The 26,151-nt window shown below is 32.7% G+C and overlaps 4 protein-coding genes across 10 annotated transcripts; 3 read left to right on the top strand and 1 right to left on the bottom strand.

Annotated features, from left to right (window-relative positions):
- Window positions 1-6,519: 6,519 nt before the first annotated feature.
- On the top strand, window positions 6,520-13,201 carry LOC105767901 (serine/threonine protein phosphatase 2A regulatory subunit B''alpha). Of its 2 annotated transcripts, XM_012587472.2 has the most exons (12): window positions 6,520-7,371; window positions 8,320-8,562; window positions 8,695-8,800; window positions 8,943-9,042; window positions 9,209-9,314; window positions 9,469-9,559; window positions 10,753-10,894; window positions 11,158-11,305; window positions 11,429-11,538; window positions 12,078-12,234; window positions 12,311-12,436; window positions 12,529-13,201. In XM_012587472.2, the coding sequence occupies exons 1-12, from the start codon at window positions 7,204-7,206 to the stop codon at window positions 12,667-12,669; spliced, it is 1,638 nt and encodes a 545-aa protein (XP_012442926.1). In that variant the 5' UTR covers window positions 6,520-7,203; the 3' UTR covers window positions 12,670-13,201. The 2 variants fall into 2 exon arrangements, with proteins under 2 accessions (XP_012442926.1, XP_012442933.1); XM_012587479.2 differs by lacking the exons at window positions 6,520-7,371; window positions 8,695-8,800 and having other exon boundaries at window positions 8,414-8,562.
- Window positions 13,202-14,140: 939 nt separating this feature from the next.
- On the top strand, window positions 14,141-18,345 carry LOC105767908 (uncharacterized). 4 transcript variants are annotated; one of them, XM_012587490.2, is made up of 12 exons: window positions 14,141-14,429; window positions 14,785-14,935; window positions 15,025-15,120; window positions 15,880-15,983; window positions 16,235-16,419; window positions 16,797-16,919; window positions 17,009-17,097; window positions 17,305-17,410; window positions 17,506-17,603; window positions 17,714-17,968; window positions 18,057-18,140; window positions 18,227-18,345. In XM_012587490.2, the coding sequence occupies exons 2-12, from the start codon at window positions 14,810-14,812 to the stop codon at window positions 18,239-18,241; spliced, it is 1,281 nt and encodes a 426-aa protein (XP_012442944.1). In that variant the 5' UTR covers window positions 14,141-14,429; window positions 14,785-14,809; the 3' UTR covers window positions 18,242-18,345. The 4 variants fall into 4 exon arrangements, with proteins under 4 accessions (XP_012442944.1, XP_052490012.1, XP_052490011.1 ...); XM_052634051.1 differs by lacking the exon at window positions 14,141-14,429 and adding an exon at window positions 14,469-14,638; XM_052634052.1 differs by lacking the exon at window positions 14,141-14,429 and having other exon boundaries at window positions 14,468-14,935; window positions 16,848-16,919.
- A 2,219-nt stretch (window positions 18,346-20,564) lies between these two features.
- LOC105767930 (CRIB domain-containing protein RIC7) lies at window positions 20,565-21,471 on the top strand. Its single transcript, XM_052633463.1, has 4 exons — window positions 20,565-20,610; window positions 20,727-20,863; window positions 20,982-21,045; window positions 21,131-21,471. Exons 1-4 carry the CDS (start codon window positions 20,565-20,567, stop codon window positions 21,469-21,471), a joined length of 588 nt encoding a protein of 195 aa, XP_052489423.1.
- A 166-nt stretch (window positions 21,472-21,637) lies between these two features.
- Window positions 21,638-24,796, bottom strand: LOC105767915 (thioredoxin-like fold domain-containing protein MRL7, chloroplastic). 3 transcript variants are annotated; one of them, XR_001125672.2, is made up of 7 exons: window positions 24,649-24,796; window positions 23,343-24,343; window positions 22,902-22,986; window positions 22,560-22,671; window positions 22,350-22,453; window positions 22,145-22,227; window positions 21,638-21,991 (listed from the first exon to the last, which is right to left on the bottom strand). XR_001125672.2 is itself a non-coding variant. In XM_012587503.2 (6 exons), the coding sequence occupies exons 2-5, from the start codon at window positions 24,155-24,157 to the stop codon at window positions 22,350-22,352; spliced, it is 1,116 nt and encodes a 371-aa protein (XP_012442957.1). In that variant the 5' UTR covers window positions 24,158-24,343; window positions 24,649-24,796; the 3' UTR covers window positions 21,638-22,227. The 3 variants fall into 3 exon arrangements, 1 of the variants encoding a protein (XP_012442957.1); XR_008198047.1 differs by having other exon boundaries at window positions 23,343-24,337; window positions 24,649-24,791; XM_012587503.2 differs by having other exon boundaries at window positions 21,638-22,227.
- Between the last annotated feature and the right edge of the window lie 1,355 nt (window positions 24,797-26,151).

Here is a 26,151-nt window from a genome sequence, read left to right as displayed (position 1 = left end):
AAAAGACTCAAAGGAAAACAAAATACCCAAAACAAGAATATTTAAAGATGCGAAATGAAGACTCAAAACAATAAAAACCTATATGAGATTAGACTCAGTCAACTCACTCAGTAAGAAAAGAACGACCTTCATTTTAAGAGAAAAATCTCATTTCTTGAAAAACTAAATGATTGTTTGTGTTTAATATGTGTAAAAGAAATGTGTATCTAAATTAGAATTGTAATTTTGATGGATTCAAAGTGATCATGGGTTAGATCTATTTATGGTATCAATATCATACACAAAATTTCAAGTTCAATCTAACTCAAAATAGGAATATTAAATTTTGATTAAATCCATCATCTTTATAAATGGTTAACTCAAATAGTTATTGGATTACTATTTGATATCTTTGGTAGTGTACTTTTTTTATTCCACAAGTAGCTTTAAAAATTGACACGTGTCTATTTTGAAAAATATTCATTATTTTAATATTTTACTATACTCCTATAAACAGTTGTCAATCTCCTAACCTCACACCGTTTGAAGGGATATATTTTAGAGAAATTATCTCATACACCATTTGTGGAGTTTTCTAAACTTCACAAGTAAGTTGAGGGTATGAAAAGTGTCGTATTTATAAATAAAAAATTAATATGATACTTGTCACACTCTAATCCCGCTTATGAAATATAAAAAACTCCTCTAGTGGATTTTAAGGAAAATATTTGATACACTATCAATAAAATTTAAAAATTCCACAAGCAAGGTTGTCAAAGGTTAATGGCAAGTGCGTTTAAGGTATAGTATATATATATAAAAGAAGGGTGGATATTTAGTACATTGGTTGTGTACTTTTTTTTATTTCACAAGCAGCATTGAAAAATTGACATGTGTCCTTTTTAAAAAAATATTTTACTATACCCCTGTAGGACACTTGTCGCATCCCTCATCCAGCTTGTGAAGTCTAAAAACTCCATAAAAAATACACTATCAATATACTAAATACTCACTATTTTTTAACCCTCATTTTTTTGTTTTTAAATATATATTCTTCTTATTTAGTATTTAGTAAATATATAAAGGTTTCTTTTACTAATATTTTATATTTTTATTAAATATAAACAACTTAATATAGTTTTTAAGATTTATATTATAACATATTATATTTATTTTCATATAATATAAATTAAAAATATACATAATAAAATAAAAATACTAAAATCTTAAAAATAAGTTCGACATGATTTGAATTCTGAATATTGGAGTTTGAGTTTAATCGAAATTTTAAGTTAACTTTATTTTTTAGTCAAACTCATTTTCTTAGGATAATATTTTTCCAAAATTTTCCTAAATATCAAGTGATCTTTCGATTTAAATGAGTAAGCTTAACCTTTAAATATGTCAAACTTTTTATTGTTAAAATATCGAGTTTCATTTTTAAAAATAAATTTTGATTTAAATTAAAAATCAAATTAATAGATTAAGTTCATTCTCAACCAATATGGCAAAGAAAGAAACCCTTCAAACTAAATCATTTTATATTTAAATTCTCCTTAATTTAAAATAAAATTATTCTATTAATTTCATTTATCTAAATAAACTTAAATTTCATGCTTTAAGTCCATGGGTCGAATTTGGTCCGGGTCCAACTAAAATTTTAAGCCTATTTATTAGACTTGGGCTCGGTCTGACTCGAAAAATGGGTCTTGAATTTTGCCTAAGCTCACTTCGGATGAAAATACTAAAACCTAGGCTTGACCCGCCCGTATTTTTTTATATATTTTTTAATACATCAAAAATACTATAAACATTAAAATAAATGTTTCTCAACAAATTGAAAATAAATTAAAAATATATATGTATACTTAAATAACACTAAGATAGGTGCAACTTAACAAACAAATGTCTCTAAAATTGTAACATAATTAATAATAAAACAAGAGTTATACAATATCCAAACAATAACAACAAAATAGTAGCAATATAATAGTGAAATGATAGCAAAATAGTGAAAAAAATACAAAAAAAACAGTAAAACAGTAAAAAACAAGAAAACAACAACAAATTTTTATTTTCATTTTTACAAATTTAGGCCGAGTCGAGCCCTGGCCCAAAAAGCCTTACTTGAGGCTCGACCCATTTTCTAAATGGGCCTTATTTTTTTGTCCAAACTCATTTTTCAGACCTATATTTTTACTCAAACCCTCTCACTTTTCGAGCGGACCTTCAATCTAGCTCATGGACAGATCTATGCTCAATCATTTATTTTTAAATTCTTATTAATTTTAAAAATCTTAAATGAAATGCTAAAATTCTCCATTATATTCCAAGCTATTAAATAGAATATTTTTCTTTTTTCAAAATTAAATCAAATATTAACATTCATGCTCAAATTTAGTTCGCGTTATAATTAAGGGTGAACAAAATTTGATTTAATTTAAAAATCGATAAAAATTTAAATTTTATATTAAATAGTTCGAGTTATTTGAATCCACTCGAATATAAAATTAAAATTTTAGTTTAACTCGAATATGAATTACACAATTCTAGTTATCCAAAAATATGAATAAGAAAAAGCAAAACTATATCATTTTGATAAATGTTTACATTTTCTAAAGTTAAAAGTAAAAATCATTAAGTTAAAAGGCAAAACTACGTTATTTTAATAAATGTTTACTCATTAAGTTAAAAAGCAAAACAATTATATTATCCATGTAGTTAAATAATCTTGTATTTTGTCTACTAGGTAAATAATCGGTCCATGTAAATGCAACATTGAGTATAAATAATAGTATTCGTTAACTCAACTTAAATTAACTCGAAATTTTTTGACTTGATTCGTTTGATTCAAAAAAATTCAATTTGAGTTTGATTGTTAAAATAGGATACTCAACTAATTCAAAAAAAATTTCGGAAAATGTAAAATGTTTTTCTAAAATTTCTGGTGTTTGTTTGGCTGAAAATATTTTCCTACGGTAAAACCAATTACAAAACACGGGAAAATAAGGTGTTAATTTTGGAAAATGTCATACCCTTTCTAATTCGGTAAGACATTTTCAGGAAAATTAGAAGGAACACAAGTCTTCCCTTTCCCTTCCCCCATCCTTGATCGGTTGTTCCAAGAGAGGCTACACTGTAACCGGTTGTTCCCATGCCCAAGAAAAACTCAATTCCCTCCAATCGGAGCTCTCGTCGCCTGACCGTCACGTCCTCCTCAATGTCAATGTGATCTGTCCTGTTGTTCTTCGATTCATTTCTGTATCTTCCTTCGGCTCCTTATCTCAGTTCGTTGGCCTCACCTCACCATCTCAGCATCGTCGTCTCTGTCGCTCGACCGTCAGCCTTACCTCTGTATTTTGAAGAAACCTTAAAAAAATAGGGTCCACAGTCGAGAAAAATTCATCTCTAATCTCTTCGAGGTATCTGCATATTTCTCTAATGTCTTACCTCTGCATTCTGTTTTCCTTCCTTTTCTTTCTAATTTTTGTTTCATGTAATACATAATTTTTTCTCTCTAATTTTGGTTATTAGATTCCTTAAGTGTGTCCAATTGAATCTAGAATGGGTATTGAGTCTAGTTCCTTCTGTCATTCTTTGTATTTCTTGTGCTTTTCCAGCTTCTATGGCTGAATCTTGAGAAGAGAGGCCAGAGAAGAAAAAGGAAATTTGATCTGTTCAGTCATAATCTCTTTTTTGCTTTGGCTATCAAGGAACTATTTTTTTTTAAAATTGACTTATTCCAAGTTTCTCATTCATTCTAAAGCTCTAACCTCAGGGCTTAATTTGATGCCTTTTATCTTCATCTTCTTTATCTCTTGATTATATATATGTTCTTCGATGCTGTTCAGGTGCACACTTCCAAAACTTGCGCTCTTCAACTTTGAAGCAAGTCCTGTACTTGAGTTGCAAGTGATCCCCACAAAAAAAGACTGCATTGTTGAGTTATTTCCTTGCAAGGTGAGCTTTGATCCTACATTTTAGATACCGTAAGGTAAAAGTAAGGTGGGGGTAAAATGTTTGCTTATAGTGAGGAGGAAAAATGAAAAGAAAAGGAAATAAATGCAAAGAACTCATTTAGCATTTTCAGAACCTGTCAGCAGAGGTTATATTTTGCAAGTACACTGCTAAGTTCTACTGAAAATTTAACTTCAATAAAATGCATCATCCAGTGATTCCTCTTAGCGTTGAAGCCTCTACAGCAAAAGTGAAGAATGCTCAAAATTTGAACAGATTAATCTATGAAAATTACATTGTATGGAAAGACATCAGTGTTCTGTTATGCTGATTTCTAGTTGGTCACAACTCAGAAGCATACACATTAATAAGTAACATCAATATCAAAATGCCAATTTTTGCTATTGTGCTTATTAGATGAGAATGAGAATGTCTATTTTCACTGAATCCTGAAAATGAAAGATTTGTCAAGTATTACAAAGAAAATGGTTACTGTTATTCATATTTTGTTTGATGACTGTTGAAAATTGCGTGTATACTTGTTGCTAAAATTGTATGCAGTTCAAGGGTTCAGATGTTGTGGAATGCCAAAATGACCATTTTTCAGGTACTTATTATGGCATTTGTATACCTCTGAACGAATATAGGTTTGGTTTTATTTAGAGTGACAGATGTTGTTTAGATGGACTAAAATGCTTGTTTCATAGTGTTAAACCTATTGTTTGAAAACCAATCATTTTAAACTTAAAATGTATGCCCTTTTGGATTTTAAAGACCGTGGCTAAACTTTTCATTTGGTCCCTAGCTGCTATCCTCTTATCACCCAATTGGATACAAACTATAGCTACAAGTTTTGTGTTTTAATAAGCAAGATTTTGAAGGTCGTCCCTGACTTGCTATCTACTTGGTTATGGGTTCAAACCCTTGAAACAACCTTTGTGAATAGGGGAAGGCAGCATACATTAGACCTGCCCCTGTTTATAGCTAAAATCCTTGTACACTGGGTACGACCTATTTTTTGTGTGTGTTTGGATAGATTTCATTCGATTGTATCCTTGATAACAGAATTAAGATGGACAGCCTATGAAGATTTTTCTTTTCAGAATATTTAAGAATGCATGTTGTGCTATATAAAGCAAGTATTTGGTACCATGTTGTAACTATTAATGTTGCTTTGAATTTTGCAGCTACTATGATAAATCATATTACTTGGGACACAAATATGTCTGAACCATTTTTAAAGGTTGATGTGAAGTTAAATCTATGTCTTGAGGTTGTTATCTTATTGGCTTCAAAGATCATGATAGTTACCTGGATATTTAACTTCAATTCTGCCCCGTGACAACTTTGTTCTTTTGGGTTGTTCAGAATATCCATATGTATATGTTTTTGCCTTCCAAAAGGCAAGCACAGGTAGTGAGTTATCTTTGCAAGCAAAAGGCTGATGTTAGTGTTGCTGCCATGGATAGCATGGGTGCGATTCATTTTGCGGTGCAGAAAGGACATCTAGAGGTTGTCTGAACTCTGCTTTCATCAGGAGTTTCAGTGAGAGCCACTAATTGCAAGGGATTCACTCCACTTCACTATGCTGTTCAAGGGTCTCATCTAGAAGTAATCAAAGTCTTATTAAAGAAAGGTGCAAGTGGCTAGCAATTTGATAGCAGATGGTGAATCAGTTAATGCAACGCTAACAGTCGGAGTGGTGTTTTATGATTAGATTATTTAGGCTAAGTTTTGGTTTTTGTGTGTTTTGATTTGAACCCAGCAAGCTTCCTGGCAGCAGACATTGCCATTTTTTTAGTTGTAAGTGGCTAGCAATTTGATAGCAGATGCACTTAAGCAGTTACGCCAAACACAGTCTATAACAATTTACTAAGGATTTGGTATATGTCTTGTCTTTTGTTTAACATTTTGGTCTTGCCGAATCTATTTAAAAGATCCAAAGTTTCATATTGGTAGGTAAATACATCCAAAGTCTATAACAATTTAAATGCATAGATTAGTATTTTTTTAATTGTGGTTTGGAAGCTCAATTTATAATTATTCAACTCTTGTTTTTATTTTTTAACACAATTACAAATGATTTATTTGACTTTGGTTGTTTTCAATTTATGACGGTTAATATTGTAGCTTAATAATTGAGTATTATTATATATTTATTTTGATTTATTTATTTATAAATAAATAATTGTAATATATGTAAAAATAATTTAAAATATAAAAATTATTAATATATATTAATATATGTAAAATAAATTTTCCAAAAATATTTTCAGAAAATCTGCCAAACAGAAATATTTTCTAGTAAATTATTTTACAAAAAAATAAAATATTTTCTAAAAATTATTTTAGGAAAAATATTTTACTGAAAATTAAAGTCACCCTAAAATTCTATTAACAACCACGCGTGTAGTCTACATCACCCACATCCAAAACAAACAATAGAGAGCCTAAGACACGAACACCGTTGATACTCAGAGAAAAGGAAATCCAACGGCTAAGAGTAATTTGGAAACTAATAAATAATTTGGATAGCCAAACAAAAAACGGATAAGGATTACAGTTGAGATGACCTTTGGTCAAACCAACTAGACCGTATAAATATACGTATTTTCATTGTTCACCTACAAAAACAACACTGAAACGCTCCACGCGCTTCGCTGCTTTCTTTCTACCTTCCCTCCTCCTCCGCCGCACACAGCGGTTTCTTCTTTCTTTTTTTCCACCATCGCCACTCTCTGTAAGAAAATTCCGATAATAATAAAATTCTTTTGTTTCTTCTTCATCAATATCATTTTTTAAAATAATTCCCGCCAAAACTCATTGTCCCTTTTAGCGTTATACATATATATTAGTCGTGAGTTTCTTTATCGAACAGTAAGTGTTGGGAGGAAAGTGATTTCTAAGTTTTGTTACTAGGGAAAACCGGGTTAAAATTTTCTTTCCAGAAGTTTCGAAGAATTTGGTGTTTCGGTTTATTCATAACTTGACGACAGTTAGGGTTTCGGTGAACGGAATGATTTAAGCGGTGGCTTTCTGCTTCCGGTTCGAGGGGAAAAAAAAGAGATTGTAAAGTCTTTTTTCCGTAACAATTGGAGTGCAGTGTTGTAATTATTTTGGGAACGAATTTTTTTTTAATTTTAAAGTTGGAAAATTCTTGAAAGCGAAGTGGCGTTGGTTTCTGTTGACTTTTGTATTTAAAGAACTGAAAAAGTTAGGGGGTTTGGAGTGGTGGAATTGTTTAGCGTGGTTGATAAGGTAGGCGAGATGTCGTTGTCTTTAAAAATGGAAATCGATCCAGTGGAAGACGTTACTTGTTTGAACCCTGAGCTTTTGCAGCTTCCTGAAGTGTCCCCATTTGCACTAAAAACCACTCCTCTACTTGTCGATGACTTGTTCTCTCAATGGCTTTCACTTCCGGAGACTGGCAATCTGGTACTTTTTTTAGTTAAACTAATGTTACTATTTCTTTCTAATTTCTTTTAATAATTTGTATTTAGATTAGTTGGCTGCCTATTGTTTAAAATACTGTCTAATATTGTTGACTATTGTAATCTGAAAATTATTTTGTTTTAATTGAAGTTCACACGAATTAGTAATATGAATTATGGTGTCGTCTTTGAAGCTGACTGGTGATGTAAACCTTATGTGTTATGACCAGTGTAGGTTTACATGAATGGATGGTCATGAACACCGGTTCCAGATAATACCCATATGAAAAAAAAACTTAAGTTTTGAGGATTAGATGAGTACAATAACTGGTTATTTCAAGGGTAGTAAGTGGGTACAAACTTAGTTGCAACCTAGAACAAGCACCTCTGGCATTTTGACTTGTAGTCATAGAGTAATTTAGTTGGTTGTTTTATAGTAAATGCAAATACTTGATTTGGATCATGTTAATGTCGTCAGTTCTCAGTAAAGGTTATGAAATTCAGGCCTATTGACATGGTATTCTATATACACAAGTATGTCCGCATTATTTTCATAAGTTGGATGCATTTTGTGGTTGTAATCTTTATATTCAGTGCTAATTATGTTTAGAGTTTGATGCGTTAATTTAATTTGTACTTCAGTTCTTCTCTCCCTTCATTTTGGAGGAAACCGGGGTGGGGGGGGGTGGGGGTTGGTAATACTGCATTTATTACCTATAAATTTATGATAGAAATTTGTAAGATTTTGTTATTTCTATTATTCATTTATTTTTTATCAAATGCCTATGATAGGATTAATTTTTACTTCCTTGATGACTGAATCTGATTGAATAGGGGACCAAGACAAGTTTTAGGCCATTTTCCTGTTTGCGATTTTCTATTGCTAACAATTTGTATCTATCAATATTTGGATATTTTTTTCATGCAATGAGCTTTCATTTCTTGAGCACAGGTGAAATCTTTGATCAATGATGCAAAGGCAGGGACTGCAGTCAATGCCTGTGCAAACTTTTCTAATGTAAATGCTGTTGGGAGCAACTCATTGCCTTCCATGTTTTCCAGTGTCAATGCACCTCCACTTTCTCCAAGAAGCTCATCGGGTTCTCCTCGCTCATCAAAGCAGAAATCCAGCCCTTCAGCTCTTGGCTCTCCATTGAAATTATTTAGTGATCCAATGCAAGAAGTCATTCCACAGGTTTGTTTGCTCTTGGAAGTTCTCTTTGGGATATTTTTATATTTGAAGCTATTTTAGATTTGGGTTTTTGGGTTTTGCTATCTAAATTTGCTAAAAATTAATTATAAAGTTTGTTCTGATAATTGCTTGCAGTTTTATTTCCAAAATGGTTGTCCTCCTACAAAGGAATTGAAAGAACAATCTCTTTCTAAAATTAATCACCTTTTCAATAATCCTCTAAATGGATTGCTAATAGATGGTGAGATATATATTTGACTTTTGTGTGTTCATTTTATAATTGAAGTTGTTTTTTGCCCTTTGCACATTATCTTCAGTTATTAAGGTTTAAAAAAGTCCCTTCAAAATTGAATGAAGTTAACGTTTTTTCCCTTGCCATGCAGAGTTTAAAACAGTGACAAAGGAAGTTTGCAAGCTACCATCTTTCCTATCTTCCGCGCTTTTTAGAAAGATAGATGTAGACTGCATGGGAATAGTGACCAGGTATGCACTCTATGCATCTTAATAGATGAATAGATGTTTTATGTGAAGAATAACTCTGACTGCTTAAACAATGTCTCGTGAAAAGTACTGGGTAGATGGCATTGACTGCCTTTTCATCCTATAAGTGCTTCTATCATACATTATTAAGTATAACATTTCACTTCAGAGATGCTTTCATTACGTATTGGGTGGATGGCAATATGCTGACAATGGATGTAGCCACTCAAATATTTGAATTTCTTAAGCGGCCAGGCCACAAGCACCTCACTCAGGTTTGTTTTGTACTACACCTCTATTAGGTTTTCCGTTTTTGTTTGCTTTGAAAAAATTGTCTTGATTAACACACGTTCTTCTGTTAAGTAATTTCAAAAGCCTAAACTTTCATGTATTTTATACTTATACTATCATTTGGGATTTGGGATGCAGGTTGACTTCAGACCCATTCTTCGAGAGCTTTTGGCAACCCATCCAGGATTGAAATTCTTGCAAAACACACCTGAATTTCAAGATAGATACGGTATGCATTTCATTAGTCGTTAGTTATTTTAATAATGCCTATTAAGTTGTGAATGTATTTCCTTTTCCCATCTCTTTTCTTTTTTGAAATTATTCGTGCAAAGCTACATTATTTTTGAACATGCAATCTATACTAGCTAGTTTGAATGCAGTTTATCCCATTGATTGATTCATTCTCAAGGATGGTGATGTTGACTGGAGAGCATCATAGGCTCTTAATTTATCAAAAATTGTATGCATAATACACAACAACACAACTAATGTTCTTATAGGCTCCTTGAACCATCTTACTTTAGTGTTCCCCCCCCCCTCCCTTCTCTGCTTTAGAAGAAACTACAATTAAAATTTGGAAGGTTTCTGAATGCGTCAGAGTGAAATTGCTAATATAGTTGAAATCTAATCCTAGGCGTTTCCCTTGTGGGGTTGACATGCCTTCTCTCAGAAGCAAATAAATACAGAAGCGGATTGTAGAGGGGTGAAGGCCCCCCCGAAAACTCTGGGAAATTTCATTTCTCCCTTGAAGTTTTTAGAAAATTTTAATTAAGCCCTCAAAATTTCTTGAAAACTCGTTTTACTTTTTATTTTTTTGAAGATTTTAATTAAGCTCTTGTAAAATTTTTGAAAATTCTCATTAATCTCACAAAAAATATAATTTGACCCCCAATTTTTTATAAAAAAATTCATTAAACTCCTAAAATTTTTGAAAATTTTACTAGGCCCCTTCAAAACTTAGTCCCAAGATCCACTACTAAATAAATACATCCTGAATTTTGGCTGGCAGACTGAATTCGTCCAATTCTATAATTTCCTGTGGAAATCTCAGCAAAAATTAACTCTTGAACTTCATGATAAAAGTAAAGAACCATAATCCAGGGATTCTATGCATTTTTTGTACAATAATTGTGTAATTAAGGGCTAAATAAAAAAGATTTTAAAGATGGGCATTGTTCTGCTTGATTCTTAAGACAACTTGTCTGCTTCAGGAACTGTTACAAACTAATTTAAAATTAAGGGAGAAAAAGAGGTTGGCAAGGGGATCATTCTCCTTGCGTCATCAAGCTGAAAAATGCTTCAAGAAGAGTTGATACCAAGGATCATTTCATTCATTTATGTATATTTTTGTTTCCCCAATAACTGGACATTTAATTCTGTTCAACTGATACTGGACTATAAATTTCTATGTTAATGTTTCAGCTGAAACTGTCATATACAGAATCTTTTATCACATGAATAGATCGGGAAATGGCCGTCTTACCCTCAGGGAGCTCAAACGTGGAGAACTGATTTCTGCCATGCAACAAGCAGACGAGGAAGATGACATTAATAAAGTCCTTAGGTTAGAATCCGGGTGAACTTTATATTATTGAAAGCAGCAACATACAAATCCTTACACACCAAACAGTAATTATGTAAACTGAGACTACAATATCTCTCTCTACTTTAGTTGGTTGGTAAAAGCATGGGAATTCTTGCCCTTTTCTCTCCTGAATGGTCAATAAACAATTGAACATTGTGGATAGCTTGGGTTTATTAAATTGTTGTGTCAGGGAATTACTGATGCTGTAAATTATACAACTTCCTCTTTTCTTCGTCTTTTAGGTACTTCTCCTATGAGCACTTCTATGTTATATACTGTAAGTTCTGGGAGTTGGACACAGACCATGATTTCTTCATCGACAGAGAAAACCTCATCAGATATGGCAATCATGCCCTTACCTACAGAATCGTTGATAGAATTTTTTCACAGGTTGGTTTGCCCTGGTCGTTGGTTCTCTAAAATTCTGAATCAATTAAATTCTATTTTCAAGTACAATAAACTATTTACTATATATGTTGTGCTCTGGCTATAAATGCATGAATTCCATCTCAGGCTCCTCGGAAGTTTGCTGGTGATGTAGAAGGGAAGATGGGTTATGAAGACTTTGTTTACTTCATGCTCTCAGAGGAGGACAAATCATCTGAACCTAGTCTTGAATATTGGTATGTTTTTTTTTGTTTTTACCTTTCATTTTCCAAAATAAATTACACCACAGGGCCTTGCTTATTTGAAGTGAATTGGATTCTTGCCGTCCATACATTGGCTAGTCATGGGACTCCTTGTTAATCCCTTCCCCTAGTCTTAGGCCGACACTAGGAGGTTTTTAGTTATTTTTCCAGTTCTCTTGCAAATTGTCCTTTTGTTCATCATATCAAATTACCTTATTCTTTTGAAAATGCATGTGAAGCTGGAAAACTTTTGAACTTTGATTTAAGATAACAATGTGCATGGTGCAACTGAAAATTCTTTTGGTGCTTTAAGATATCTTAAGCATGGTGGTTTATGGAAAGAATGGTGTATAATACACAATATGTCGTGCTATATTTAAAAGAATAGTAGCATTATTGTCATGCAGTTTGTCTGGCATAAATGGTGCAATACTTCGTATGCAACAATCCTTTCTTTTCTGCCTCATATCATCGATTGCTTTTTCTCTGAGTCACTATCCTGGCTTTCCACATCTAATTAGTTATCTTTATAGGTTCAAGTGCATTGATTTGGATGGAAACGGTGTGCTCACTCCAAATGAAATGCAATTTTTCTACGAGGAGCAGCTGCACCGAATGGAATGCTTGGCCCTAGAACCTGTGCTCTTTGAGGACATATTGTGTCAAATAATTGACATGATTGCACCCGAGGTTGGCACTACTTTCTAATAACTGTAATTTCATTTTACTTGCTTGTTGAATGATTTAGCTTGCTGATATTTTGCAGAGAGAAGACTGTATAACATTACAGGACTTGAAAGGGAGCAAACTTTCAGGAAATGTTTTTAACATCCTTTTTAATCTTAATAAGTTTGTGGCATTTGAAACCCGTGATCCATTCCTCATTCGGCAGGTTAGTCATTGCACAATTTAGATATTGGGTGCTGAATCAGTGCTAGTTCAGTTCTCCGGGATGACAATGGCCCTTTTTGTGTGTGTGAGCAGGAACGAGAGGATCCAACTTTGACAGAGTGGGATCGGTTTGCACATAGGGAGTATATCAGGCTTTCAATGGAAGAAGATGTTGAAGATGCCTCAAATGGAAGTGCTGATGTATGGGATGAGTCCCTTGAAGCACCATTCTAAAATCCCCGAAGCTAGTTTCGTAGGACCCTTTGTCAAACATATTCGAGATGAATGAAGAGTGGCTACATGGAGATATAGCTGATCAGATTATCAGCCAAATAGCATTTTACATGTATATGTCTACCAGCATGCTATATGCTCGCCCTTTTGCAAATTTATGCTGCGCTGCACTGAAGACTTAAGTTTGACGCAATGAAAATTGTGCTGCTAGGGAAAGCCAATTGCTTCATTCAAAAAGGGGAGAGGATAATCGATGATCCCTTCCCTGCCCTGCCCCTTAACTAAACCATCAGCCACCCGGGTATCAACTACATTGCTAGTATGGGTCCCCCCGATGGGCTCTTTCCTTTCCTTTCACTGCTGTTTTTTCTTTAACATGCTCTTCTGGGATTCCACTGGAGTTTCAGCATAATGTAAAAGATTATTTGGGAGGAAGAATTTCGTAGACCTATGTTCTTTTTATTATTATTATTTCTATCCTGGTAATGGTGAAGTGTCTTAATTTGGTACTAGATTAAGGCCTGGTTCTTCACACTTTGTGTGTTTTTGTTAATTTAAGTGTTTGATATTACTGTAAGAAATTGTTGTTGGAAGTTAAATGTTTTTCTCTGACATGATCATGGAAAATAAAATAAATTAGTTAATTTATATGATATTTAAATAATTTAATATAATGATACATAAAATATAACTTATATATTTCAAGTAATTAATCTAAATTATTTATAAAATTAATTATATATAAAATATTTTTAAAATTTTAACATAATAATAAGTGATATCTAAATAATTTAATATAACTATTCGTAAAATGTGAATTAATTTAATTTTTATATACTTCTTAAACAGTTAATATAAAATATAATAGTCAAAAGCACTTAACTTCTAAATTTTGTGTTAGGGTGGATAATTAATTTTAGCATGATATTAACATAATTTATATTTGTTTAAGGCCAACCGATCTAAAATATAAGTCTAAAATTTTGTCTAAACTCGTCCATATTTACAAAAGATTAATCCAAGTCTATTTCAGCTTACCCATATTATTTTTAATTTTAAAAAAATTATATTATATTATTTTAATATTTAATAAAAATTATTGAAATTTTTATAATATCTTAACATTATTTTAATGTATTTTAAATTAAATAATATATAAAAGTAACATATATATAAACTTAAAACGGACGGATTAAGCTAGATTTGAGTCTTGAATGTTTAAATTTAAGCTTAATTCATATTTTAAACGGATTTAATTTTTTTCTTAAACACATTTTTCAAGCCTAATATTTTATCAAAACTCTCCCAAATTTCGATTGGGTGTTAACCTTACGAACAGTTACCCAAAAACAGAAGTAAACATTTTCATGTGATTTTATTGGATTTTTTTAAAAAAAATTTTGCTTTGTGAGAAAAAAAAATCGCTATGAAACCTGTCCATTCTCTAAATAGGCCGCTGTCAAAGAAAATAAGAAATTTCCCGCATTGTCGGATTTAGGACATTGGGAAAAGGAATTCGCAAATCTGTCCATTGACAACTATAATTTACAGATTAAAAAAAGAACCTTTGATTTTCTTATCTTATTGCCACTAATTTATCTTCCAAATCCTTCGTTGTCTTGTTCCATTTTCTTTCTTGTCTCCTATGAGGGGAAAAAGAAAGCAGTTCCGATGAAGGAAATTTCGTAGTATTTTCAACCCCTTGCCACTTGCTTGCAATTAAGTTGGCCTTTTTCTATTTGATTTCTCCACTCTGCAATGTAAGCTTTATAAACTAACAATAATAACATGTAAAGATTCAATCTTCAGGATTCTCATTAATTCAGAAATTTTATTCTATTTTGTGTTGTTTTTTTGTATTTTCCTGTATTTTGAGGTTTGGGTCTTTCATGATATTGGGGGTTAGAGAAAGTAAGAATATGGTCCAAAATGGGGGATGGGATGTTTTGAAATTGAGCAATATTTGAAGGTCTAAATCATGAATTCCCCCCTCCCCTGGGTTTAGGGAATGAATCAATGAAACTGATATGACATTTGCATTATTTTTGTCTGCGGCAATGATTTAATGTTTTGTATATTCACAGTTTCTTTGATTTGATTGTGTTTAATGTGCAGTAAATGATTAGAGCGACTTGTTTAGATGGTTGGATTGGCGGCAATAGCAGAGTTATTTGGTGGAAATGCCGGAATAGAGGAATTGGAGGCCTTTTATCCCATAAGACGCGATTGCTTAGCTGATATTCCAAAGACCCGTTTTAGGCCTAGGGTTACCATCTTTTACTCTTCACTTCCCTTAATCTTCATTCCTGTTTATGTTTTGTATGCCTTGCTTTTTAACTACACCTTTATTCTCAGGTTGGGAAAACTCTTAGTGCAAGAAGATGGCATGCTGCATTCTCTGATGATGGTCATCTTGATATAGAAAAAGTTCTTAGACGGATCCAACGAGGAGTATGCCTTCTTTCGAGTTCTATTTATAGTTATGTTGCTTCGAACACACATATGTATTTGTATGTGCAATTTGAACAAAAAGAACTGATACAAACTGTTGGACATTGAATAAGGAGTATGTTGTAGTATTTAAGATTTTGGATGGTATGATCATTTGATTAGGTGAGACTTCTAAGAATCATAATTCATAACATTAAAGTTTTTAATGAAATTTGTTCAGTGCAAGATTGCCTTCGGTATTATATTTCTTTTAGTAGGAAAACCTCCGTTGGTTATGGAGAAGGAACTAAATTACTCTTACTGTCATATATTATGCCATATGTCTCAACCAAATTTAGTTGTGTCCGACGATAAAAGAATGTAATAATGTTAAAGATCGTGATTTCTAAACTCATAGTCAGCTCAAACTGCTAAATATAAAGGAACAGAAGTGCAATCTTTATTAATCTCCCCTCTCTTTCCTAATCCTATGACTTACATATTTCCACATGAATGCATATTCATGTGTTTATGGAAACGCATTTTTTGTCTCATTTCTTGATTGTTATTCAACTTGGTGTCTGCTCTTTGTCATTTTGGAATGGTTAACCATATGTAACAACCATGTAATAGCCGATAACTATTTGTGTTTTTTTATATTGGTGTGGTTTGCATATAATTGTTTAACGTTTATCTATTTTATATATGTTGAAAGTTAAACAACTCGTATCAGATATTGGGAGTTTATTTTTATTAGCTTTACTTGATTTGTTGTGGTAGGGTATTCACCCTTCGATCAAAGGGTTTGTCTGGGAGTTCCTTTTAGGTTGCTTCGATCCTAACAGTACCTTTGATGATCGGAATCAGCTCAGAGAGCAAAGGAGGTAACAACTTAACAGTACCTTTGATGATTGGAAATCGATTTTAGCATCTCATCAAGTATAAAGTACATTCATTTCATGTGTCCTTTCCTTTTTTTCACATCTAGTTTTATTGCTCTGGAACTTTTGTGAACCATTCAGTTTTCTTCATTCACAATGCTTTGCTTCTTTTTTCCCCCTCTTGTCATCAATGATATACTTTTCCTAAGTTTGGTTGATCATTGTGACTCAACTTTTCGAGCTAACCATCCCAGGGAAAGGTATGCTATGTGGAAGACTGAATGCCAGAATATGGTGCCGGTCATTGGTAGCGGAAAGTACATTACTAGACCAATTATTACTGACGATGGCCAACCGATAGAAGGTGAAGATTGTCATGTGACAAGTGCTGTTTCAGACAAGAAAGTGGCGCACTGGATGCTTTTCCTGCATCAAATTGGTATGTACGGTGTATGATTTCATGCTCAACAGATTGGATATTCCATATACTTTTTGTTGATTCTCGAGGTAGTGCTCAACATTTTTAGTCCTTTTCTGAGATCAATAAGTTCAGTAGCTGTCCTTTAAGGCTTTAACTACACATGTTTCTTACTTGGTTGTAAGTTCTCCTCTTCGGAATACCATCTTCAAGTATTGTAACATAAATTTCTACCATAAAACCTTATGGATATCCTATGTTGTAAGCTGGTTTAATAGCAAGAAAAACCCGAGATTCCTTTGTAGCTTTAGATCGTCTATGCATCTATCTGAAATTATGATTGTGGCTATGTTTAAATTTCAATGGTCCTTTATGTACTTGACGTATTTGGTCTGTAGGTTTGGATGTTTTTCGAACTGATCGAGCACTTGTGTTCTACGAGGATGAAGCTAATCAAGCAAAACTTTGGGATATTCTTGCTATATATTCATGGGTAGATGATGATATTGGTTATGTTCAAGGTGAGTTGTAGCTGTTAAATTGCATTATTTATTACCAAGCCAGAGTTCTCTCGTTTCCAACGTCTTTAGCTTTATTCTTTCACGAGCAGGAATGAATGACATTTGCTCTCCAATGGTAATTCTTCTTGAAAATGAAGCCGATGCATTTTGGTGCTTTGAGCATGCAATGCGCAGACTGGTAAAATGTTTATTTCTTGCAGCATCGATGATAGAATAATTGGTTCGATGATACACCATCTCTTAGTATTTCATATCCTTGGAATTAGTTCGTAACATTCCCTAATTATTAATCTCTTTTGCATATAAGCTCATCATTCGATGCTTGTTCTCCATATAATGTTTTATGGTTTTATAGTCTGACCTCTGATTTTGCCCTTTTCGACAGAGGGAAAACTTTAGGTGCAGTACAAGTTCAATAGGAGTGCAATCCCAACTTGGTATACTTTCACAAGTAATTAAAACTGTTGACCCTAAGCTTCATCAACACCTTGGTATGCCTTCCTTTGCCCCCATTATTTTTCTAAATTAGTTCTATTTATTGTTGTACTTAACGTCAACAAAAATCTCAAGATTTTTCATGTGACAGAGGATCTAGATGGTGGGGAGTATTTGTTTGCGTTTCGCATGCTGATGGTACTTTTCCGGAGAGAATTCTCCTTCGTCGATGCTCTGTATCTTTGGGAGGTGAGTGCAAATGAACTCAAATACTTCTAGTTTATAGTCGAAATGTGGTCTATTTTAACATCTAGAAAAGAAAAGCTGTTGTTATATACTAAGACAAAGACTGGTTCCAGGTTATGTGGGCAATGGAATACAACCCTAATATCTTCTCGTTGTACGAGCAACCCGATGCAGCTCTAGATAGCAACAGTACACAAACATTACATGCAAAGGAGCTAAAGCGGTACGGTAAATTTCAAAGAAAAAATCTGCAGAATGGACACATGGATAAAAACTGTGCGCTCTCGGTTTTCCTTGTTGCAAGCGTCCTTGAGACCAAGAATAGGCAGATTCTAAAGGACGCTAAGGGTCTCGATGATGTTGTGACGGTACGCTCTCTTCCCATCGTACCTATGCACGTAAATCTCGGGGAGTTTGCATAATTTTTCTGACTATAAAAAGTCTTGTTTTTGGTAGATATTGGGTGAGATTACTGGAAATTTGGATGCTAAGAAAGCATGTCAAAACGCACTGAAGATTCAGGACAAGTACCTGAAAAAGGTAAGGCTTTATTTCTATCAAAAGAACAGTTAGTTTGATGGATACACTGAATATTTATTTATTCGTTTTTTTGTTTTTGCGTGTAGGCCAAGAAATCATAGGTGGAATGTCATCAAACATCAATTTCTGTACTTCAAACATTTTTTTTTCTTATAATGCTTAATTTAGAGTTCTTTGTATTAATCAATTGATTTTGTGTTTTACATCTTGCCCTGTTGTTTGCATATTTTTTAATACATTTTATAAATTTTAATTTACAGTATATGTACTATATTTAAGTTTCTCATTAAGTAGGTGTCATGAATCAATTAAATATTAATTCAATTGAAAATTAACTAAAATATTTTATTTAAAAATAATAAATATTATTACGAGCGTATTTATCTTTTTTATATAAAATTTATAAACTCAACATAAATCAACAAATGGTGAAATTTAAACTTACATGCTTATTAAAATTTGAAAAGAAAATTTTCACTATATTAAGTAATAAATATTCTATCGTTATGTGTTTGCGATGTATTAATAAAACTAACTTTAAAATTCTATTGTTATGTGTTTGCGATGCATTAGTAAAATTAACGTTAAAACAAGTTTAATAGAGACTAGTGCAGCGGCGTAAACAAGGGAGAAAAGCAAAGAAAAGTAAAACTATCCTGTAATCTTTTCAAATTTTTAAAACTTTAGCTCTCCAAAAATGTATGGTTCATCTTTGGCCCCTTCAAGTAATTTTTTGGCTTCACCTTGAACTAGTGCGGTCCATTGCATAGAGAGGATAAGATCAGATACTCTTAATGGAGTTCATTGTATACTAAAGTGCTGGAGACATTAAATGAACTCCACCTATATAAATATAAGAAGTGATGTTGCTTCAACAAGAAGAGTTAAGATTTTCGTTGTAAATGTTTGTTATGAACGAAGTAAGTACATAGCCATAATAGTGTTAAAAGTGAACAACCTCAAACAAAAATATAAATGAATATTATGTGTGATATATTTCCACTTCTAATTGGATGCAATTTTCGTGATGGGGCTTAATTGATTTTTAGAAAAATTCAGGAGCTTCTTGAACTCTTAAAACCTACTTTATAATATTTATAAGTTGCAATATTTTATTATCTTGAAAAGTCTAGCAAATTATAATTATTGATGAATAGTTGTGTTGTAATAACGTAATTTTGTACATAAAGTTGCATGTAAAAACATAACTTTATATAAAATTCTATTGTAAAGCAACACAATTTTTGGAAGGATGTCACGTTAAAAGATAAATCTCAATAAAACGTATCATGAAAATATATATTTATATAATATATATATATATATATATATATATAAAGGACTTCCGTGTTAATTGTTTGACAGAATTGTTAAGCTTTAAAGTATTAAACATATCTCAAATTTATTATATTGTATTAACATTATTTTTACCTTTCTTTTTTAATTTTCTTATTTATTTTTCTAACACCAAATCCTGATAGCTTCGATTTTATGATTTAAACCAAAGTCCATTTTATTTATATATAAACTAACACTAAAAAACTAACAGCGTCATTTAAGAGTCCAATCGGACTCAGCTCCAAATTTAATCATCTAACAAAAAAATTAACAAGAAAAAAGAGAGCTAGAATTAAAAGTTTTTCAGCAAGAATTTCATCCATTACTTACTTTTATATATAGAAATGCATGCAAACTTTTTTTATTATATAAATAAAAATGGAAAGAAAAAACCCAAAAATCAACATGTTACTAAATAAGACAATTTGTTAAAAGCCTCCTAAATATCTCTCTTTCTCATTCTCAACCCTAAATTTTGGACAAGTTTTTGTTATTTTAGATTTCACTTCCATTGAACAAACGCAAGTTTTGCTTAAAACAAAACTTTTCCTTTCTAAAAAAACACAATTATCAGAAAACAGTCCAACTTTTTTATGCAATATTTTTAGTAGTAGTATTGATTTCCCTCTATTTAAGGTTCGAGAAACAAAATTACTGTTTTTTTCCCTTTTGGTTTTAAATTTCTTTGTTGTTTCTTAAGAAACATTTTTCATATGCTTTTGCATTCTTCAAACTCATGCATGCATGCTTGTATGCATCACACAAAGTTTTGTTCTTTCTATCAAGGTGAGATGTTTTAGCAGAAGAAATGTTTCAATACTAAGAGAAAATTTATATTCTATATTATATACGGTCATACTCATTTCTTTCTCGTATATTTGGAGGATCATATCGATATTAATATCCAAACATATGAGGGATACGATTATTTAAAAAAAAAAAAGATGAAAGAGTTCTCGATGGCGTACATTATATCTTTGATGCTAAAAAAGTTTTTTTTTTTTTGTCTGAGTTTTCAGATTCAGATTTGAAGCTTGACTTCAACTCCATATGCTGATTTAGTTTAGATGTCATTAAATCAATAAGATGAAAGGATTGCTAAAAGGTTTTAGATACATTACTCAATTATTTGGTATGTAATTCCATCTTTCTCCTTTTATGACATTATAAGACATACATGTATGCATGCATGCAAAAGCAGCCAGTGGGTTTGTTTGGTTTTAGAGAATGTTGGCTAATAATGGCAAGAAAATGGGGTGAACTTTAATTTTGCAGAAAGTGACAAAGAGCCTGAAATGCAGATTGGTATGCCAACAGATGTAAAGCATGTGGCTCACATAGGATGGGATGGTCCATCAGCTGTAAATTCTACACCCAGCTGGGTAAATGACTAAATTTAACCACCAACTATTACTATTACTAGGATTAAACCATGCAAACAAGACTAATATTGGGTTACATATCTAACGTTTTGTTTTATTATATATATGTGTGTGTGTGCAGATGAATGAGTTCAAAACACCAGCAGGAGGGCTTCAATCAACACCTTTAGCTCAAGCAGGAGAAGGTATGGGGGAAGATCCTGTCAAATGACTCTCTCAAGGTAATTTTTTATGGCAAAACTAAGGATGCAATCATTTTTTCTATTCCAGAGAGGTTGAGCCGAAAAGGTTTGAGGGCACAAAGTTCTTCAACAAGAGACATGCCCGACCTGCCTAAATCATCAAAGCGCACTTCATCCACTAAAGAAAATGCTTCTTCAACAAAGCAATCGAAGAAGCCTTCCAAGTCGACTAGAAAACCCAAGGATGCAAGCCAAACAACCGAGACAACCACAAAAGACTCAAAGAAAAGTAGGCGAAAGAAGGTGAAAGACATGGGTGGTGAAGGAAGCTCCAGGCGGTCCAGAACCACCCAGGAGTCGGATACTCTGTCCGAGGCAGGGTCCCTAATCAGTTGTGATTCAGAGTTTGTAGAAGGGGAGGGTAATTGAAATGGAGAAATTCCTGATTTTCTTTTTCTCTGTATGTAAACATATTGGTTGCTAGACCATCTTTTTGCTTTAGTGGAAATCAAGAGTGTCATGAAACTAGTAGGCAAGAAGGAAACAACAAAGCAAGATGGTATAAGGAAGCAGTTGAAGGTAAAAGCTATTATAATTGAGAGAAGAGCTAAAACATGCACTGTTTATATATGAACCAAGTGTATTCACAACTTCTCATGAAAGAAAAAATACCAAATATTCTTCTTTTTCTCTCCATTTTCTCTTCTTATCTGGTCTCTAAAATTGGAATCAAAGCTATAACGACTCCACTCAAAAAAGGGCAAACACTAGAAACACAAAATCCAAATCCAAATAATATAAACTGTCACCAAGAATTTACTGGTATTTCGTCGGTGCCTTTTTCATGCATTTTTAAATGAACCCAAAGCATCCCCTTCAGAAAAAAGATTCACTCTCTCAAGGCAGTGGATCAAAAACTCAGAAATCAAAAGGAAGAAACAAAAGAAGCCTGTTGCAGAAATACCGATATCATTGTAATTCAGCAAAAATGAGCAAGATTTATAATCTATGGACTTTATTTACAAATTTACTCATCTAAATTAGATGAGTTAATTTGTAAAAAAAGTCCATATATTTGGTCTCAGGATAGATGATACATTACTTGTTCATGTTTCCCCAAGTCAACTTCTGATTTTAGCATCGGTGTCCATTGTGTTCAGAAAGGACAAAGATTGGGGGAAATCCCTGATCAGAAGGGTTACAAATATCATTATCCATTAGGAAAAACAGAAGCAAAATAATCAAGACAAGTCTGAGGAATAAACATGTTCTTAAATGTAGATTTGGAGCGTTTAACACATACAAACCTAATAAGGTCGACATATGGATGCCTCATCAATCCATGCAGGCTTCTTCGCGTTGTAATAGAAATAAGCAATCATTTGGACCAATTCATCAGCCTTGCGAAACTCTGCCAAGACCCTCGTTAAATTGTAGCATCAGATATAGGAGTTCAGAGCAATTTAATAGACAAATATTTTGTATAATACTCTTGAAAGAAAAACTATACAACCAACCTTTCTCTCTGTACATGATCCTGTTTCCGCGTAAAAATAAAAGCTGTGGGCATTCCCTGACTTTAAGAGCATATGCCAAATCTCTCTCGATATTGATATCCAGTTTGACTGCCTGTTTCCAGGAATACTCCAAGGCATCATCATTGGCAGATAAATAATGCAAAACAGCTAAACAAATATTTTGACCTTTCTCTAACAAAGTACAAATGCAATATGCTTTCTCAAGTGACCTAATGGAGTACATGAACTGAAGCTTATGTGCAACCAAATGCAGAGTTAATTAAGTTTGCGTAGACTATCAATATAGTATTTTCAGATTAAAGACAAAGCAAAGATTTTTACCCGAGGAGGTAACCGGTCCTTGGAATTCCAATATACCTGGATCGCCTTCTCTAGCTCTTTCAAAGTCTTCCAATTGTGAGTTGCCCTGTAGACAATATCAAATGGATGTTTTTTCCTTATTAGCTGGTAGAAATAAAAAATTGTCTATGAAAGAGATAATTGGAAGGCATTCGACTCTATAATAGGCACAATCATACCAAAACATAACATTATTAATCATTAAACATTAAACATCATGGATCACAAGGAAGTACAAAAATGCATCTTGGGCACTTAATTGCCTGCACATGCTTGCTAACCACAGGCAAAAAATGCATATATTAACAGTAACTAAATCTTTGATTTGCTGTGTCATCTGCCACAAAAATTCCAAAAATTGGAGCAGGAATCATTTGAAAGAGAAAAATGGTAACACAATACAATTGAGAGGAAAAGAGTTACCTTTTGTATCTCTCAAATACAAGAACAATTAGCGGACTGGGATGGAAAGCAAAGCTCTCCCACTCCAGACAGTTAATCTCCTTTACCCAGCTATCATCAATCTCTCCTTCCCAGTCAATCTCAAAACCATCTTCACCCACCACATTCTTAATAGCATGCTGCTCAAAGTACTCCGATGCCCTAATTCCCCACCCAATTTCTGCGTCCAATGGCCAATCTGGATCATCCTCTTCCACCACCATCTTCTTTCCTCTTTTACCGGCTTCACTATCCTTCTCGTCCTCGTCCTCATCTTCATCACTGCTACTGTCACAATCAAACTGATTTTCAAGTCTATCCTTCATCACACTTTCCTTATTTTCAAAAACTTCTGGATTCTGCTGCCGGATTGATTCAAAAGTTTGTTCAAGTGAGTCGCGTATAAAATCTTCAACAGCTACAGCTTCACTCCTACGACCCCGTCTTGGCTTCTTAGGAATGGTTGTTGGGAAGCTTTTATCTGGATTTTCATCTTTGTTATGGGAAACTACAGACTTTTGGTCCTGGTTTCCTGTTTCAGCTTTAGATTTAGGCTTCGAGTCAGGATTAGGATCAGGATCAGGGTTGGAATCGGATTTTCTTGAAGTAGCAAAGCAAGGGGAAGTTTTTAAAAAACGGCGATGGTGTACACAGGAGGGCCAGACGTTGCACCAATGACTTAGAGTACTACGAGTAACATCAGAAACAGGCAGCATGTTGCAGGAATTATGATTGTTTTTCACTAGACAAAGAGGCAAAAAGGATTTGGGAAAGATACCAATCTGAAAGGATAACATTTTCTCAACAAGTACAAATTCCCTAGCAGATAGGAAAGCTCATTTAGCAAAGGACCAGCTTCCCAAAAATTGCTTCTATTTCATGATTCTGTTGACTCTTTTCTAATAATCATAATTAATCATGGAATTCCAAAATACCCAAAAATCCAGCTGAGGTACTATTCTCTTTTGAATAGAAGCCTGTAACTATAAGAAAACGAAATAAGTAATCAGCAGTGGGAAGCTCATCATGTAAATTAATTGCTTAACTTTATTAACCACAGAAATCATCCAGCATGCTTATAAGAAAATCATTTGCTTTCCCATTTCCAGATACAGTAATTCTCTTTCTTTCCTTTTAATGAACGTATCTAAAGCAAATTCAACTTTCCAACATACCAAAAACAAAAGTGTGAAACGTGAAAGAGTTAGTAGTAATATATAGTTTTTCTTTTCTTTTTTTTCTACTTCGAAAGTTCAGAAATTTTTGGCATGCAAGAATTAAGACTTACCCAGATTTTCTGGAGAGGATTTGTGCTGGGATTTTGATGGATTTGAAGAAGTTGAAACGCTCCACAATTCTTCAAACTGAAAAATGGAGAAGAAAGGATGAGCAAAGCAGACCTCACCAGTTAGCAGAGTGCAAAACCCAAAACCTCGCGCCCCTTTTCTTATCCATGTTCAACGGTGCCGTTTTACTTTGCTGAATGGACACGACTGCTTTTCTATTAGGGTTAATTTTACCAAAAGTCCTTAAATAATGATCGAGATTCTAAATTGGTCCTAAGCTTCAACCTATCATCAGCTTCCACATTAAATGTAGTATATTTAAAAAGATTAATCGAATTTTAAAATATGTTAAAAAATAAAGACATTAATAATAATTTAAGAGGATTCATGATTTTAAAAACTTAATTGGAAATGTTTTAAAAATAGGGCTAATTTAGAATCTAGACCATACATTGAGGCATCTGATTTAATTAACTCTTTCTATGATTTATTTAAGTTTTAATCCTAAATTTCATCCCTATATTTTACGAAAATTAAGAAGTTAGTCCATCTACTTTGACTTGTTAAAATTCGATCATCGAGTTTTATGAAAATTGAGAAATTAGTTTAGTTAATGGTAAAATAAACGAACTTGTACAGTTGGTTTTGCTAATTTGTTCCTATAAATTGTTGAGCTAATGATTTTTGCTATTTTACCAATTTCTCAATTTTTATAAATTACGAATAAAGGGACTAAGTTTTCATTTTCTGTAGAGGGATGAAATTCATAAATAGACCTTTATTTTATTTTTCTATTATTGGATTAATTGCAAGTTTAATAAATTATGTTTGCTTAAAATTCTGTTTAGGTCATCAAAGTTTTAAAAATTACTATCTGGTCATTATCGTTATTGGCTTGTTATGTTATGGTTACTAAGTCATTAAGGGTCAGTTTAGCATTGCTTCTCAAAAGCACTTTTGGGACAAAAAGTACTTTTGAGATAAAAGCATTACTAAATTTTAAACTTTTCAAAAGTGCTTTTGAGATAAAAAAATATATGCAAAAACACTTTTTTTGCCAAAAGTAAAAACAGAAAATTTTAACTTTTATTTAAAAATGTTTCTGAGAAACAATGCTAAATTGGTCCTAAGTATCGTTTCCGGTGTGACAACAAACTAATGTGGCAGTGGCATGTTAATATCATCATTCCATGTGAATTTTTTAAGTCAATTTGTGTGGCTAGTCCCTGCAAATTTATTATTTCTCACACTATTTGTAAAATGCAATAGGTGAAATAATATGAACACACTATTTTCAATGGTATAGTTAAACTGAACAAAGAACTCTCCAATGTCAAATTTTAAAGATTTGGTGGAGCCTAACAAAAATTTTTAAAAAAATTGGAGGATCTAATGAGAATGTTTAAAAATTTTGGTAAATCTAATTAAAATTTCTAAAAATTTTAAAAGGTTTAACGAGAAAATTAAATTTTTTAGAGAGCTAACTATTTGTTTAAAAAATTTAA

This window comes from Gossypium raimondii, chromosome 7 (genome assembly GCF_025698545.1).
Source record: "Gossypium raimondii isolate GPD5lz chromosome 7, ASM2569854v1, whole genome shotgun sequence".
Classification (NCBI taxonomy): Eukaryota; Viridiplantae; Streptophyta; class Magnoliopsida; order Malvales; family Malvaceae; genus Gossypium; species Gossypium raimondii.
Note: the sequence above shows the minus strand (reverse complement) of the source record. Positions and strands in the feature narration are given on the sequence as shown.

Coding starts and splice junctions, on each gene's coding strand:
- LOC105767901 (XM_012587472.2), top strand. CDS start 7,204: ATGTCGTTGTCTTTAAAAATGGAAATCGATCCAGTGGAAGACGTTACT. Junction 9,315..9,468: donor GCCACAAGCACCTCACTCAG/GTTTGTTTTGTA, acceptor TTTGGGATGCAG/GTTGACTTCAGACCCATTCT. Junction 9,560..10,752: donor TGAATTTCAAGATAGATACG/GTATGCATTTCA, acceptor TTAATGTTTCAG/CTGAAACTGTCATATACAGA.
- LOC105767908 (XM_012587490.2), top strand. CDS start 14,810: ATGGTTGGATTGGCGGCAATAGCAGAGTTATTTGGTGGAAATGCCGGA. Junction 16,420..16,796: donor GCTTTTCCTGCATCAAATTG/GTATGTACGGTG, acceptor TTTGGTCTGTAG/GTTTGGATGTTTTTCGAACT. Junction 17,604..17,713: donor ATGCTCTGTATCTTTGGGAG/GTGAGTGCAAAT, acceptor GACTGGTTCCAG/GTTATGTGGGCAATGGAATA.
- LOC105767930 (XM_052633463.1), top strand. CDS start 20,565: ATGAAAGGATTGCTAAAAGGTTTTAGATACATTACTCAATTATTTG. Junction 20,864..20,981: donor ATTCTACACCCAGCTGGGTA/AATGACTAAATT, acceptor GTGTGTGTGCAG/ATGAATGAGTTCAAAACACC. Junction 21,046..21,130: donor TTTAGCTCAAGCAGGAGAAG/GTATGGGGGAAG, acceptor TTTCTATTCCAG/AGAGGTTGAGCCGAAAAGGT.
- LOC105767915 (XM_012587503.2), bottom strand. CDS start 24,157: ATGTTATCCTTTCAGATTGGTATCTTTCCCAAATCCTTTTTGCCTCTT. Junction 22,987..23,342: donor GTATTTGAGAGATACAAAAG/GTAACTCTTTTC, acceptor TATTGTCTACAG/GGCAACTCACAATTGGAAGA. Junction 22,454..22,559: donor GATCATGTACAGAGAGAAAG/GTTGGTTGTATA, acceptor GGGTCTTGGCAG/AGTTTCGCAAGGCTGATGAA.